Raw genomic sequence first — 14,392 nt, 5'->3', positions numbered from 1 at the left:
TTGTTTAACCAATCAAAATTAATTTAAATTAATTGTGCGTGATCGACTCTTCTTAGACACAATGCATGTTGACCGTGCAAACTTGATCATGCAATATCTTTCAATCCGATTGTTCGATTTAGAAACCGAACACACCATTGCGACCTTCAGAATCTCAAGATCATTTTTATGATATGCAATGAATAAATTGATGCATGTAATGCAAGAACAAATTGATGCATGTAATGCAAGAACAAATTGATACATGTAATGCAATCATGATTTTTGGGGTACATGGATGGTCATTCTAGTAATCTTCCTTGATTGAATCATGGGTGCAAAATTGAGTGTCTACACATATTTAAGAACCTAAATTCAATTGATAGTTTGAAACCATAAATATTATCACCATGTGTCGTGGGTATACACTAACTTCAAGGGCAAAGGCACAATATTGGTTGGAGGGCATAATTTCTCAATTCTTTATAATATGGGTTATGAGAATTTGTTGGGCCCTTCCCCAAAAAATGAATTTTGACATGGCAAGGGTTAATAATTGCATAGCCTAGTAAATCTTTGTGTGTGTGTGTGTGTAAAACAGGAAATCTTCAGTTGCTTAAGTGGTCTCACCCAAATTAAAAAAACTTTAACTTTTATAACTTCACCTACAAATTCCCAGCTATTCTTTCTTTTTAATTGCTAACCCTAGTATAGTACAAGTAATTTTATTGGTTACATAGAGTGACTCTAGATACAAAATTTTTGTAAGCAGGCTTTATAACAATTTTTTATAATAGTACATTTTCTCTTGAGGTAGGTTACCCCTTTAAGAGGTTGCGAAGAAATTCTTTAAAAGCTTTTCACTTTGTTAATGAATTCTTAAATATATACTTGTGGTGATAAATGGGATCGATTTACACCTGTGAATTCTAATTTGTTTTAATTGATCTTGCACCTATGTGATAATCAACTTTGATAATATGTTAGGAACTCCTATAGGTATATAGATAATAATTGTTGTAACGTTGCATTTAGTTAGTTAGTTGGTTAGTTAGTTTCAATTCTAAGCATGTTAATCACATTGAAGACATGTTGGAATTATTAATACACATGGGGAATAACAGGACTATTAGGATAAGGCCATGTGGGCCAATAGAATAGTCTTATGTTCTATAAATACCTACTTGTAATCATATTTCCATCATTGAATAATAAACCAATTGCTTAGTGCATTAGTACATCTCTCTCTCTTAATTTCTTTCTTTCTCTATAGAGGGTAACTACCTCGAATTAAGTCAATTCCTCTATAATTCCTACTCGTTCCCATTAGGAACCACTGGGTTCCTAACAAGTGGTATCAAAGCTGTCAATCTTGAGATGGATGATTGTGATGGAAGAGAACTTTAAAAAGAATTACGACAAATGGTGAACAAAATTTTAGAGGATGTCAAGGCTTTGTATGAATCTCATAATGCCGTTTTAGAGAAAGTCAAGGCCTTGGCTGAATCTAACAAAGCCACGAATGAAGAGCTCTCAAGATTGCAAGAGGGTCTCGAGAACATAACGGAAGAGGAGTTGCAATCTCTTAATTCAATGGAACTCAAAGAACAAAATCAAGTTCCAAGAATCTACTGTTGTTGTTGCAAGACGGGATGTTGATTTTTGTGTCAAAATGGATGATGATACATCTACACGCTGCTCTCGAAGTTCAGTTCAAAGAACCAACAAAGAAGGTGATGATGATCTTTTAAGAACCAACAAATGAACATTACAAATATGCTAATGCAAGAATAGAGTTTGCGGAGGAAGAAATGGATAATCTGTCGAGAAGACTTTCTGTTGGTAGTTTTAATTTTGGAATTGGCTCTATTGGGTCAATGCATATGGATGTTGCACCCACAAAGATCTTCCCTATGGATAGCTCTTATATTCCACTAGCCAAGAAAGTAGAGCTTACAGCGGCGTGTTCTTTAGCTAACCAATTTGCAATAGTGACATGTTCCTTAGTTACCTTTTTGGTCAGTCGCTGAAGGTTATTATGAGGAGCGCGGAAAGAAAAGAAATTACATGAAGATCATGTGTCCATTAATATCTTTTCAGTCAGCCTCAAAAGGTTATTATGGGGAACGTGGAAAGGAAAGAGATTACATGGAGATTATTGGCACTACTCAAGAGAATTGACTTGGAATCAAACTCTTGCAAGTTTTATCATGGTCCAAGTTTTTTAATAGGATCACATTTGCATGCCGTTTCTTAGTGTTGTTGTTGTTACCGTTTAAACCTGTCATCACTTCGTTTGCATGGCATTGGGTAAGGCACAAAGTGGTTCTAACTTCTAAAGTGGCTTTAATTGAAGACTACAAGTGGACAACAATGGGACTTTGCAAAGTAACAACAAGGTGTCCAAGAGTGGCGTAAAATAGCTCTAGCAAGCATTTGGGTCGTGGTAAGAGACCGAACTTTCATTAAGATGCACAACAACACCTAGGGGCAAGGTATTTTGAAAGGGAGGGAAATGTTAGTAACTCCTATAATGTTGCATTTAGTTAGTTAGTTACAATTCCAAGCATGTTAATCACATTTAACTAATGTTGGAATTATTAATACACATGGGGAATAATAAGACCATTAAGATAAGGCCATGTGGGCCAATAGAATAGTTTTATGGTTTATAAATACCTACTTGTAATCAAATTTTCATCATTGAAGAATAAACCAATTGCTTAGTGCATTAGTACATCTCTCTCTTAATCTCTTTCTTTCCCTATGGAAGGTGACTACTTCGAATTAAATCAATTTCCCTACAATTCTTACTCGTCCCCATTAGGAACCCCGTGGGTTCCTAACATAATAGAATAGGTAGGTGCCAAAACATATTTTTAGGAAACGCCTTTAAGACTAAAATGAAATTATATAAAACTTAAATTATCTATACATTTTTTTTTTGGTTTGAAAATGTGAGTGAAATTTTTTATATTTTATTATAGATACTAAACTACAACTACAATTATAGAGAAATTCTTAATTTAATTTAATTTTAAAAAAAATTTAACATCATTTGTTTTGATGAGATACTATCTGTAAGGACCAAAAAGCTCATAAAATCAACTTCAAAACGTTACTGTTGCTCTATTCACTAAAGAGTCCTCATACAATACATTTGGTAGAGAGGGTTCAACAACAAAAAGCCCCTTTCTCGTAATCTCTTGATTCCTATTTATACTATTCTTTGCTTTCATCGTAGCCTTACACCTTGCAATCTGGCGCCTTGTAATTTCCCGTGACACTTGTCCGTCGGCAATGGAACAAGATTCCACTTTCTGCATCCCGTCGAGACTCGTTCATGTCCACATTAATGCGACGTGATAGAGGAGATGTTTGCTAATTAATGCGAAAATGGTTGTTGCCAAGCATTTAATGCAACCTTCCAAATCAGCCTATTACAAGGTGGTATTTGTAACATGCCCCTCATTTAGTTATCGTCCATGCCACCTCATCTTCGGGCACACCTGGAGAGACCTCATCTTTCATTCTAAACGTTGGCCTTCCTTTCTTCGGGTCTTCGGGTTCTTAGGTCCTCGGGTCCTCACAACAGCCCCTTTAATACTTGAGTTATGAATCATGTGTTTATAACTAAGTTTTAACTCCTTATACACGCTTCTTATTCATTTTATGCTTTCACACGTACATACGTCTCTTCACTGCCCCATGATCCGCAGCTGGCGCCTCGTATCCCACGTTGAGGCATTTATGGCGCCTGACGCTTCTTCTCCCGCGCACGTTCTACGGTTGGATGAGAAATTTACGGTTCAGATTTTGCTCTTAATTATGAGCGGGAAAGTTACCGCTCTTATTCTTTACCCCATTACCTCCACTTCCCCCACCCCTATAAAAGCAACTTTTTACGCTGGATAAAGCTCATTTTGCCATTTCGAAGGATTGAAAGAAAAGTGAGCTCCCGAGGATCATCCTTAAGCGATCTTCAGAGGTGTGTTCATTTTCCTTTCCTTTTTTCTCTCCTTGCTTACTTTTCTCCTCTTGCAGCGGGGGTTAATGGGTAGATACGCTAAGTTAGTGAATACGGATGAGGCGAAGGCCGCTTTTAAGGACCGATATCGGATTCCCAATGACGTAGATATTACGTATTGTGAGATAGAAGATATTCCAAGTGTGTCTCGGCCAACAATGATCCGTTTGATTCCGATGATTGCATTTATTGAGGGGGCTATGGAAATTCCTATGGGTAGAGTAACTAGGGATTTTCTAATAAATTATAGACTTACCCCTTCGCAATGCTCCCCGAATGTCCTTAGAATTTTAGGATGCGCGGATGCCAATTCGTAGGATACCAACATTGACCATCTTCACCTAATGTAAATTGGGTATATAAGCACAACAAAGGAAAGATAGGAGCTAAGTACTACATGAAGTGTAGAATCCCAAGCTAGGCTGATTTCCGTTTACCACCGATTCAAGCAAAGGGATGGATGAAGATTATCTCGTCATCTCGGGAACAATTGGCATGACGGATTGCATTGCCCTACCCAATTCCAAGGGGTACCAGCATGGAAGGTCGAGGACTAACCTAGCACTTTAGGACTAACCATATTCATTATGCTTTACAACACACCACGTATTTGTTTAAATGCCTTCATTTTTTATTGTGAGACGATTACCATATTGAACCATGAGTGGGTTGATTTCAAACTGATTATGAAGCGATCTTGGTTCGCATAAGTATTGAGAATGACGAGGCCACCTCGGATACAACCCCTGAGAAGGAGCCCGAAGAACGTGATAAGAAGCGAGATCTTCATTTAAGGCTAGCTCAAATTGTACGTGTGCCGCCCGGGATTTTTATTGGAGCCGTACCTCCTCTATTTATAGCGAAGAGATGAAGAACGGCACAACTCCCTGCTTCACTCGAACGCCCAACGATCCATCCTCCTTTGGAACAAATGGTGGATGAGAACGGTAGGCGCCGAATGAGAATGTTAGGTTGGAGACTCTCGAGGTGACCGAGGAAGACTTTGAGGTGTTCTAGTGACCCAATGTAATTTCCAATTTTCCCAAGTCCACTTGTGAAATGGGTTCCAAGAAGAGAGCCTTGATCAAGTCTACGGAGGATAATTTTGCAGGGAATCGCAAACCAAATGGATGGATTCCTTAAATTATGATCTTGAGAGCTTAAATTTTGGACACCGCTAGTACTTTGGAGAAGTGGGCGTAGTTTCTAACGCAAAAGGGGTCAAATACCTAGATTTCAAAATCGAAGAGGGGAAAACCTTGACAAGTTTTGCTTGAACATACCATTTTCGGCTACAAAGGCCCTTTCCAAGAAAGTTGTTCCAATAGTTCGTAGAATCACACTATTTGAGCAATTTTGGATTCTACAAAGAAGGCGTAAATAGACCTCAAAATTGGAAAGTACGCGAAAATTGAGCAAGACTTCAATCTTAAAAATTTTGACGTCAAAATTTGTGCAAAAGCTCGAAATTGGCACGTTGTGGCAATTTTCGAGTCTTGGTTGAAGAAACGCGCCTCCCGAGGAAAGTACGTGAAAAATTGAGTTACGATCCTTCCGTAAAAGGTTTTGACTTGTCTTTGGTCAAAGCAAAGGACTTGGCCAAGGTATTTTTTTTTTTTTTTTTTAAGCCTTTGCACAGTTTATACATAAGTTTAACTCCTTATTATGGCTAACTCTTCTGCTTGTACTTGAATACATCATAGGCGGTCCAAGCTTCATTTATGGCTGAGGAATGGGTAGATCATTCATTGGATCTTGCCCGCAAAGCTGATCAGAATGCCGAGGCGGCAGTGAGGGCACAAAAAGAAGCTGAGTTGAATTTGAAGGAGACCCTCACTCACCTGTCCGAGGTAGAAAAGGCTCACAAGAATGCTGAGTCGCCACGAAAAGCTACGAATCTCAAGCAAACCTTGCTCTTGAGGCTCAAAAACAAGCCCAAAGTAGGCTCGCTCTAAGCGTTGTTGAGCTTAAGCAAACGCAAGAGAAATTGGCCGCCAAGGAGCGGGGAGCGGTACTGTAGCGGAACAAGCTGCGTACGATGCAGGAATAAAAAAGGCTTCGGATAGCCTGACTGCCCAACTCAAAGGGGTTGCTAGGGCGTTCTGCTTGGAGGTATGGGGTCAAGCCTTGGACGCTGCTGGGGTAACTGCCGATGCTGAACTTCGAGCCCCAGACAATGTTTACTACCCCACAGCACTTCGGATTGCTCCTGCTCCCCCTATGCCACCAAGTGAACCAGCTGAGCCTACTCCTGTTCCTGATCCTTCTGATGCTGCAGCCTCAAAGAGCCCTTCTTCCACAGTACATTCCGTGGAAGAAACAATCATAGGTGATGTGGCCGAAGAGCCAAAAAAGAAAAAGAAAGACAAAGAAACAGAGAAGAGAAAGGACAAGCAACCTGTCGCATAGTCAATCTATCATGGTTGTCTCCTTCTTTTGTTGTTGTTATTGTTTTGTCTGTTTTTGTTTTGTTTTGTTGTTTTTTTTATACGGATGTAAGGGGCTGTATGATTGCCCCAATTTTGTAATAAGTACTTATTAATGAATTAACATTTGGCTCTTCTCTTTTTGTTTCACATACGAGTCTTATTACAATATGCTACCATCCGATTGTCACTTTACACGAATTCATAAGCTTACCCTAAAAATCATAATACTACTTTAAATTGTTCATCATACTTGTGATTTGAAGAAACACAAAAAAACTTAACTTGGATACCATAATTCCACTACTTAATCTTTTTTGACGTTTGAAAGAGCAGGCATGATAATGAGCAATGAGGCTTAATGATTCATTTGTACTAACGCTTTAGATGCTTGGGATCCTTTAGCCCAAAACAGAACAAAAAATTAGTTTAGCACTTACGCTCTCGTAAGCGTTTAATTCCTCTTAGACTTGTAGTCCGAGGAGCCGAACAGGCGCTAAGGTCAATTTTAACACTTGTGTTTTTTTTTGCAAGTGATTAGTTTCCCTTAGACTTGTGGCCCGAGGAGCCGAACAAGAACTAAGGTCAGTTTAACACTTGTGTTTTTTTTTTTGCAAGTGATTAAGTTCTCTTAGACTTGTGGCCCGAGGAGCCGAACAAGAACTAAGGTCAGTTTAACACTTATGCTTTCTGCAAGTGATTAATTTCTCTTAGACTTGTGGCCCGAGGAGCCGAACAAGAAATAAGGTCAGTTTAACACTTATGCTTTCTGCAAGTGATTAATTTCTCTTAGACTTGTGGCCCGAGGAGCCGAACAAGAACTAAGGTCAGTTTAACACTTATGCTTTCTGCAAGTGATTAATTTCTCTTAGACTTGTGGACCGAGGAGCCGAACAAGAACTAAGGTCAGTTTAACACTTATGCTTTCTGCAAGTGATTAATTTCTCTTAGACTTGTGGCCCGAGGAGCCGAACAAGAACTAAGGTCAGTTTAACACTTATGCTTTTTGTCGGTACGGAATTGAAACGAACAGAAGCCTCATATAAAAGGAAATTCTTTTCTTAATAATAATATCGTCGTAAGTTATTTACATTCCAAGGACGAGGAATCACCCTCTCATCCAGATCTTCTAAGCGATAAGCCCCTACACCTGCTACTGAGGTAATTCTATATGGCCCCTCCCAGTTAGGACCCAACTTTCCCCAGGCAGGATTCTTTGCTACCCCCACTACCTTTCTTAGTACTAAATCTCCTGGTACCAAGGGCCTGGTCTTAACTCCTTTGTCATATGTCTGCTTGAGTTTCTGTTGATAGTTGCCCATCTTCACATTGGCTATTTCTCTACTCTCCTCAATTGTATTCAAACAATCATTCATCAGATCATGATTGCTCGCTTCGTCATACTGGTCGGACTTCAGGGTGGGAAAACCTGACTCTAATGGTATTATAGCTTCCATCCCATATGTCATTGAATAGGGAGTCTCGCCTGTTGATCTTCGGGGTGTAGTGCGATAAGCCCATAGTACATGAGGTAATTCTTCTACCCAGCCTCCTTTAGCGTCATCCAATCGTTTCTTCAAACCTGCCAAGATGACTTTATTTGTTGCTTCGGCTTGTCCATTTCCTTGGGGATAATACGGTGTGGAATATCCATTTCTTATTCCCATTTCTGCGCAGTACCGCCGGAAAACTTTGCTATCAAATTGAAGACCATTATCAGATATCAAGGTGTGTGGGACCCCGAAGCGAGTTATGATATTTTTCCAGATGAATCTTTTTGCATCCACATCCCTAATGTTGGCTAATGCCTCGGCCTCCACCCATTTCGTGAAGTAATCCGTGCCGACGATGAGCCATCTCCTATTACCTGTTGCCCGAGGAAACGGCCCGACGATATCTAAACCCCATTTAGCAAAGGGCCATGGGCTGGACAACGGATTTAAGTTACCTCCTGGTTGATGTACATTGGGTGCAAACCTTTGACATTGATCACACTTCTTGGCATACTCTTGAGAGGTTCTCTGCATGCTTGGCCACCAATACCCTTGGGTCATGGCTCTATGAGCTAATGATCTTCCTCCAGTGTGGCTCCCACACACACCCTCATGCAGTTCTTCCAGCAAAGGTTCCACGGCTTCAGGATGTACGCAAAGGAGGTACGGACCTGCATAGGAACGCCTATAGAGTTTCTTCTCCTCCGATAGCCAGTAACGGGGTGCGCTTCTTCGTATCGTCTCGGCCATCTTTCTATCTTCAGGTAGTATTCCGTGCTGTAAGAAAGCTATAATTGGGTCCATCCAGCTTGGGCCTACATGAATGCTGTGAACCCGTACCGCCGGGATGCTGGTTAAGCTAGAGGACAACAAATCCTCCACCAGAACCATACGCGGTAACTTCGATCCCAGCGAAGTGGCTAACATTGCTAACGAGTCAGCATGAGAGTTATGTCCCCTTGGGACTTGCTGTACCTTGAAACTGTCAAACAAACCCAATACCCCTTGGACTCGTTTCAGATAACTTTTCATCCGCTCATCTTTTGCCTCAAACTCTCCATTAACTTGCCCGACCACCAATCGGGAATCACAGAACACCCTCACTACTTTTCCTCCCAAATGTTTAACCATTTGGGAGCCCACTAAGAGAGCCTCGTACTCGGCCTCATTATTAGTTGCTGGGAATCCCAACCTCAATGACTTTTCAATGACTAGTTTCTCGGGGGATATTAACACAACTCCAACCCCGGCTCCCTTTCGATTTGATGCCCCATCCGTGTAGACTTCCCATGGAGTGATGGTTTCCGTTCCAATGGACATTATTGACATCACGGCATCTTCGGGATACGCCTGACCGTCCGTGAACTCGGCTACGAAGTCGGCAAGGACTTGCCCTTTGATAGCCGTCCGGGGCATATACTTGATATCATAAGCACCCAGCTTGGTTCCCCACTTTGCTACACGACCCGTATAATCCGATCTCCGCGTGATAGCTTGTAGAGGCAACTGAGTGAGTATCACCACGGTGTGAGCTTGGAAGTAATGAGGCAATTTCCTTGTTGCGTGCACCACGGCTAGAAGCGCCTTTTCCAGTAGTAGGTATCGCTGTTCAACTTCTTGCAAGGACTTGCTAACATAGTATATTGGTTTCTGGACCCCGTCATCATTCCGTATTAAGACAAGACTTACGGAGTGATTTGTGACGGCTAGATAAGCATATAGCACTTCTTCCTTCTCGGGCGTTGATAGTATCGGCGGTCTAGATAGGTATTGCTTTAAATCCTCAAAAGCCAAATTGCATTCGTTAGACCACTGGAAATCTTTCCACCTGTGCAAAAGGCGATAAAATGGGCGGCACCTGTCTGCCGACCGCGAAATGAACCTGTTCAAGGCTGCAATCATGCCAGCTAACCTCTGCACCTCTTTAGGACTCCGAGGGGGATGCAATCCTAAGACAGCCTTAATTTGGTCAGGATTAACTTCAATTCCCCGATGAGTAATCATGTACCCCAAAAATTTTCCCGAGCCCACTCCGAATGAACACTTTGACGCATTCAAGCGTAACTTATACTTTCTTAACACCGAGAAGGTCTCCTGCAAATCTGTCAAATGGTCTTCTGTCTTCTTACTTTTGATTACCATGTCATCGATATAAGCCTCCATGTTACGTCCCAACTGCGCATCGAACATTCTGGTCACCATTCGTTGATAAGTGGACCCTGCATTCTTTAGACCAAAGGGCATTACTCGATAATGGTAATTACCATTCGGGGCACGAAAAGCCGTCTTCTCCTGATCATTCAGTGACAACGGGATCTGGTGATACCCTTGGAACGCATCCAAGAAGCTCATTCGGGGGTGCCCCACAGTTGCATCCACCAATTGGTCAATTCTAGGAATAGGGAAAGGATCCTTGGGACATGCCCTATTCAGATCTGTAAAATCAATACAGACTCTCCATTTCCCATTCTTCTTTTTCACTACGACAGTATTGGCCAGCCATTCAGGATAGAAGATCTCCTTGATCGCACCGGCTTGCTTTAGCTTCCCAACCTCCTCTTTAACTGCCTCGGCGTGCTCTTGAGATGCTCGCCGAGGAGGTTGCTGTCTAGGCGTCACATGAGGGTTAACGTTCAAATGGTGGCAGATAACCTCTGGATTAATTCCTGGCACATCATAAGTCGTCCATGCAAAAACATCAATATTATCTCGCAGGAATTGAATCAACTCTTCTCTTTCCTGTGTCGGCAGCTTGGATCCGACTTGAAAATACTTCTCTTTATCTTCCCCAATAATTACCTTGGTTAGCTTCTCGGCGGACCCTTCATCTTCAACTGGGCCGACTTCCTGAGCAACCTCCTTTAATTGCTATAATGTTTCAGGAACTTGCCCTTCCAACGAACCTCGGCCCGTACGAATAGTGGCAGACATTAGACATTGCCTAGCCACTGTTTGACTGCCATATAACACTCCCACGCTTCCCCCTGTAGGGTACTTCACCATCACATGTAAAGTTGATGAAACTGCCTCCATTGCATGCAACCACGGTCTGGCCAAAATGGCCGTGTATGGAGAATACGCCATAACAACTATGAAGTTTACCTGTACCTCGGAACCCTCAACCTGCACGGGCAGCCTAATCATTCCTCGTGGGATCACCTGGTTTCCATCAAAACCGACCAAGGGATGGTCGTATTCTTCCAAGTCCTCCTCTTTCAACTTTAATCCATTGAATAGGTCCGGATACATAATCTCGGCACCACTTCCATCATCCACCAAGACTCGTCTTACATCATATCCCCCGATACGAACTGTGACGACCAAGGCATCGTCGTGGGGTTGAAACGTTCCCTCTTTATCCTTATCAGAGAAACCCAAAGTAAGCGTCGCCGAGGATCTGAGTCTTTTATTTGTTTGATGATTATCTTCCACGTCCTTAGTCCCACACTTGTTTTGAACGGACATGACCCGAGAAGGGTTCCCAAAGTCTCCTCTCGGCTGGGTCAAGATGACGTTAATAGTGCCTAAAGATGGTTGAGGGGCCTGACCCCAAAATTTCCGAGTATCTAGTTGTTCCTGGTTCCCATTCGGCTTTGCCAATAAGTGGTTGATCTTCCCGGCCCTAATCAATTGATTTAAATGGTCGCGCAACGTCCTGCACTTCTCCGTGGTATGCCCCTTATCTTGGTGGTAATGGCAGTGGAGGTTTTGGTTCCTCAGGGATGCATCGCCACTCATTTTGTTTGGTGGCCTAAAGTATGGCTCATGCCGAATTTTCTCCAGGATGTGATGCACAGGCTCCTTAAACAGTGAGTTAACTAGAGGAGGCTCGGCGGTCCTCGGATGGCTTGTAAAGTCTCGTTTGGGCTGAACACCTTGAAACCCCCCTTCCCGAAGATCCTTCCTCTCTAGATACCCTTTCACTTTGCCTTTGCTTTGCATCTGATCCTCCTCTACCCGTTTATATTTATCTATCCGGTCCATAAGCTGACGCATATCTATCGCGGCCTTCATTGTCAAAGACTTCCTTAACCCATGCTCCGTGGGAAGACCCACCTTGAAAGTTCTCACGGCTACACTTTCCACATCCCCATCAATTTCATTATACGTTTCCCAGTATCGGTCAGAATAGGTTTTGAGTGTTTCGCCTTCCCTCATGGACATAGACAGTAGAGCATCCAAAGGTTTTGGAATCCTTGTACAAGTTATGAACCTTGCTCCAAATGCCCTAGTCAATTCCTCAAAAGACCTCAAGGAACCTTCTGCCAAAGCATCAAACCACCTCATTGCCACGGGCCCCAAACTGGAGGGAGAAACTATACACATCAATGCTTCATTATTCGAATAAACGGCCATCTTCTGACTAAAATGACTAACGTGCTCTACAGGGTCAGTCCTCCCATTATACACAGTAAAGATGGGTTGGGAAAACCTACGAGGTAGCTTTGCCCTGTTTATCCTTGCCACAAAAGGGGATTTGGCAATTTGTCTCAGGGCTTTACCCATTGCATCACTCCCATCCTCGCGATATATTCCATCAGTATCGGGCATCTTCGTCACTTTCAGCTGCTTTGCCCTAACGCCCGAAGACACACTAGCACGGGTCATACTTCGAATAGGATCAATCACTGGAGGATGAATTCCTCCCGGGCTCGCTTCCGAACTATCACTGGAAGAGCTAGCATTATCCTTACGTCTCCGCTTCTTACTATCCACATGCTTGCGTAAATACGCTATCTCAGATTGCATCTGTCGCAACACATCATCGCGAGACATATGCCCCTCAGTTAACGATCGCTGCTCAGCCCTATGATCGCCATCATATGCCTTCACCACCCCCGAAGTATGCCCTTTCCCCTTATCACGTTGGAGACTTGCAGCTACGTCCCTGCCTCGTGAGCTTACTGATTCTTCCCCTTCCAAATACACTTCCGCCATACACTTCTAAATGGAATATGCTACGCTGTTGTTGTTCCCACAGACGGCGCCAATTGTAAGGACCAAAAAGCTCATAAAATCAACTTCAAAACGTTACTGTTGCTCTATTCACTAAAGAGTCCTCATACAATACATTTGGTAGAGAGGGTTCAACAACAAAAAGCCCCTTTCTCGTAATCTCTTGATTCCTATTTATACTATTCTTTGCTTTCATCGTAGCCTTACACCTTGCAATCTGCAGTCCTTTTCCCGTGACACTTGTCCGTCGGCAATGGAACAAGATTCCACTTTGCATCCCGTACTGTTCAGGTCATGTCCACATTAATGCGACGGATAGAGGAGATGTTTGCTAATTAATGCGGCCAGAATGGTTGTTGCCAAGCATTTAATGCAACCTTCCAAATCAGCCTATTACAACCAGATATTTGTAACATGCCCCTCATTTAGTTATCGTCCATGCCACCTCATCTTCGGGCACACCTGGAGAGACCTCATCTTTCATTCTAAACGTTGGCCTTCCTTTCTTCGGGTCTTCGGGTTCTTAGGTCCTCGGGTCCTCACACTATCTTTCATATAAAATTGAAAAAAAATATACATTTTGAATAATTGAAATATCGATAAGTTTTATATAAAAATTAAATCTAAATTGCATACTTATATAGTATCTACGGTATATTTTTAATGTTATGGGATAATTTTTGTTTAGTTGAAACTTTTATCTGCTTATGAAAAAATAACTTCATTTACCACTCACAATATTAAGAAATTTGTGGAATACACTAGATTCCTAGCATATAAAACAATTATTTGACACAAATAGCAAAGTATTATACCAATTAATAATTATTTTAAGAAATAATTGTTTTAAGAAATCTCTAAAAAAAAAAAAACTTGATTTTCTTTCAAATTAACATCCCATGTAACTTTGCACTCATTTATGATCTAAAAATCAACAAAATACTGAAGTGTTTGAGTACTAAAGCAAATTAAAAAATTAAAAAAAAAACTAAGCATATTGAAGTATTAAACACACAATTTGAAAAGTGCATTATTAGATCTGACTTGATAAAACCTAAAATTTCTTAAACAACATTTTATTGCTCATACTAGGTATGTAATTTATTTACTACATGCCTTAATAAATAATTATCATGCATTCTTGTAAGAGAAAAAAAATTATCATGTATTATTTTCACAAAAATAATAAATTTTACTATGCCTTTTATTAACTTCATATAATCTATTTATATTTTATAATTCTGTTTTTTTTTTATTGGCCAATTTATGTTTTTGGAGAGACAAGTTTTACCAGGGCTGTCCATGGGTCGGGTCGGGTCGGTTTTGGACTCAACCCGCTGGCGTCGAGTGGAGGGCGGAGAAACCCGAAACCGACCGCCGGAAAAATCGGTCGAGTCGGTTTTGGGTGAGGGTGAGCGTCGGTCGGGTCGGGTGGCTCGCCGAAATATAGAAAACATCGAAATCTGGAAAAAAAAAAAAAAAAAAAAAAAAAAAGTCTTGCTGGAATCTGG

General features: G+C 41.5%; 1 protein-coding gene across 1 annotated transcript; it reads right to left on the bottom strand.

Moving 5' to 3' along the window:
• Window positions 1-6,807: 6,807 nt before the first annotated feature.
• Window positions 6,808-12,431, bottom strand: LOC142632576 (uncharacterized). The gene is made up of 5 exons (XM_075806953.1): window positions 10,875-12,431; window positions 10,376-10,772; window positions 8,534-9,904; window positions 7,545-8,122; window positions 6,808-6,831 (listed from the first exon to the last, which is right to left on the bottom strand). The coding sequence occupies exons 1-5, from the start codon at window positions 12,429-12,431 to the stop codon at window positions 6,808-6,810; spliced, it is 3,927 nt and encodes a 1,308-aa protein (XP_075663068.1).
• Between the last annotated feature and the right edge of the window lie 1,961 nt (window positions 12,432-14,392).

Source organism: Castanea sativa, chromosome 4 (genome assembly GCF_040712315.1).
Source record: "Castanea sativa cultivar Marrone di Chiusa Pesio chromosome 4, ASM4071231v1".
Taxonomy (NCBI): domain Eukaryota; kingdom Viridiplantae; phylum Streptophyta; class Magnoliopsida; order Fagales; family Fagaceae; genus Castanea; species Castanea sativa.
The sequence above is the reverse complement of the archived record's forward strand: the minus strand, read 5'-3'. Positions and strand labels throughout refer to the sequence as shown.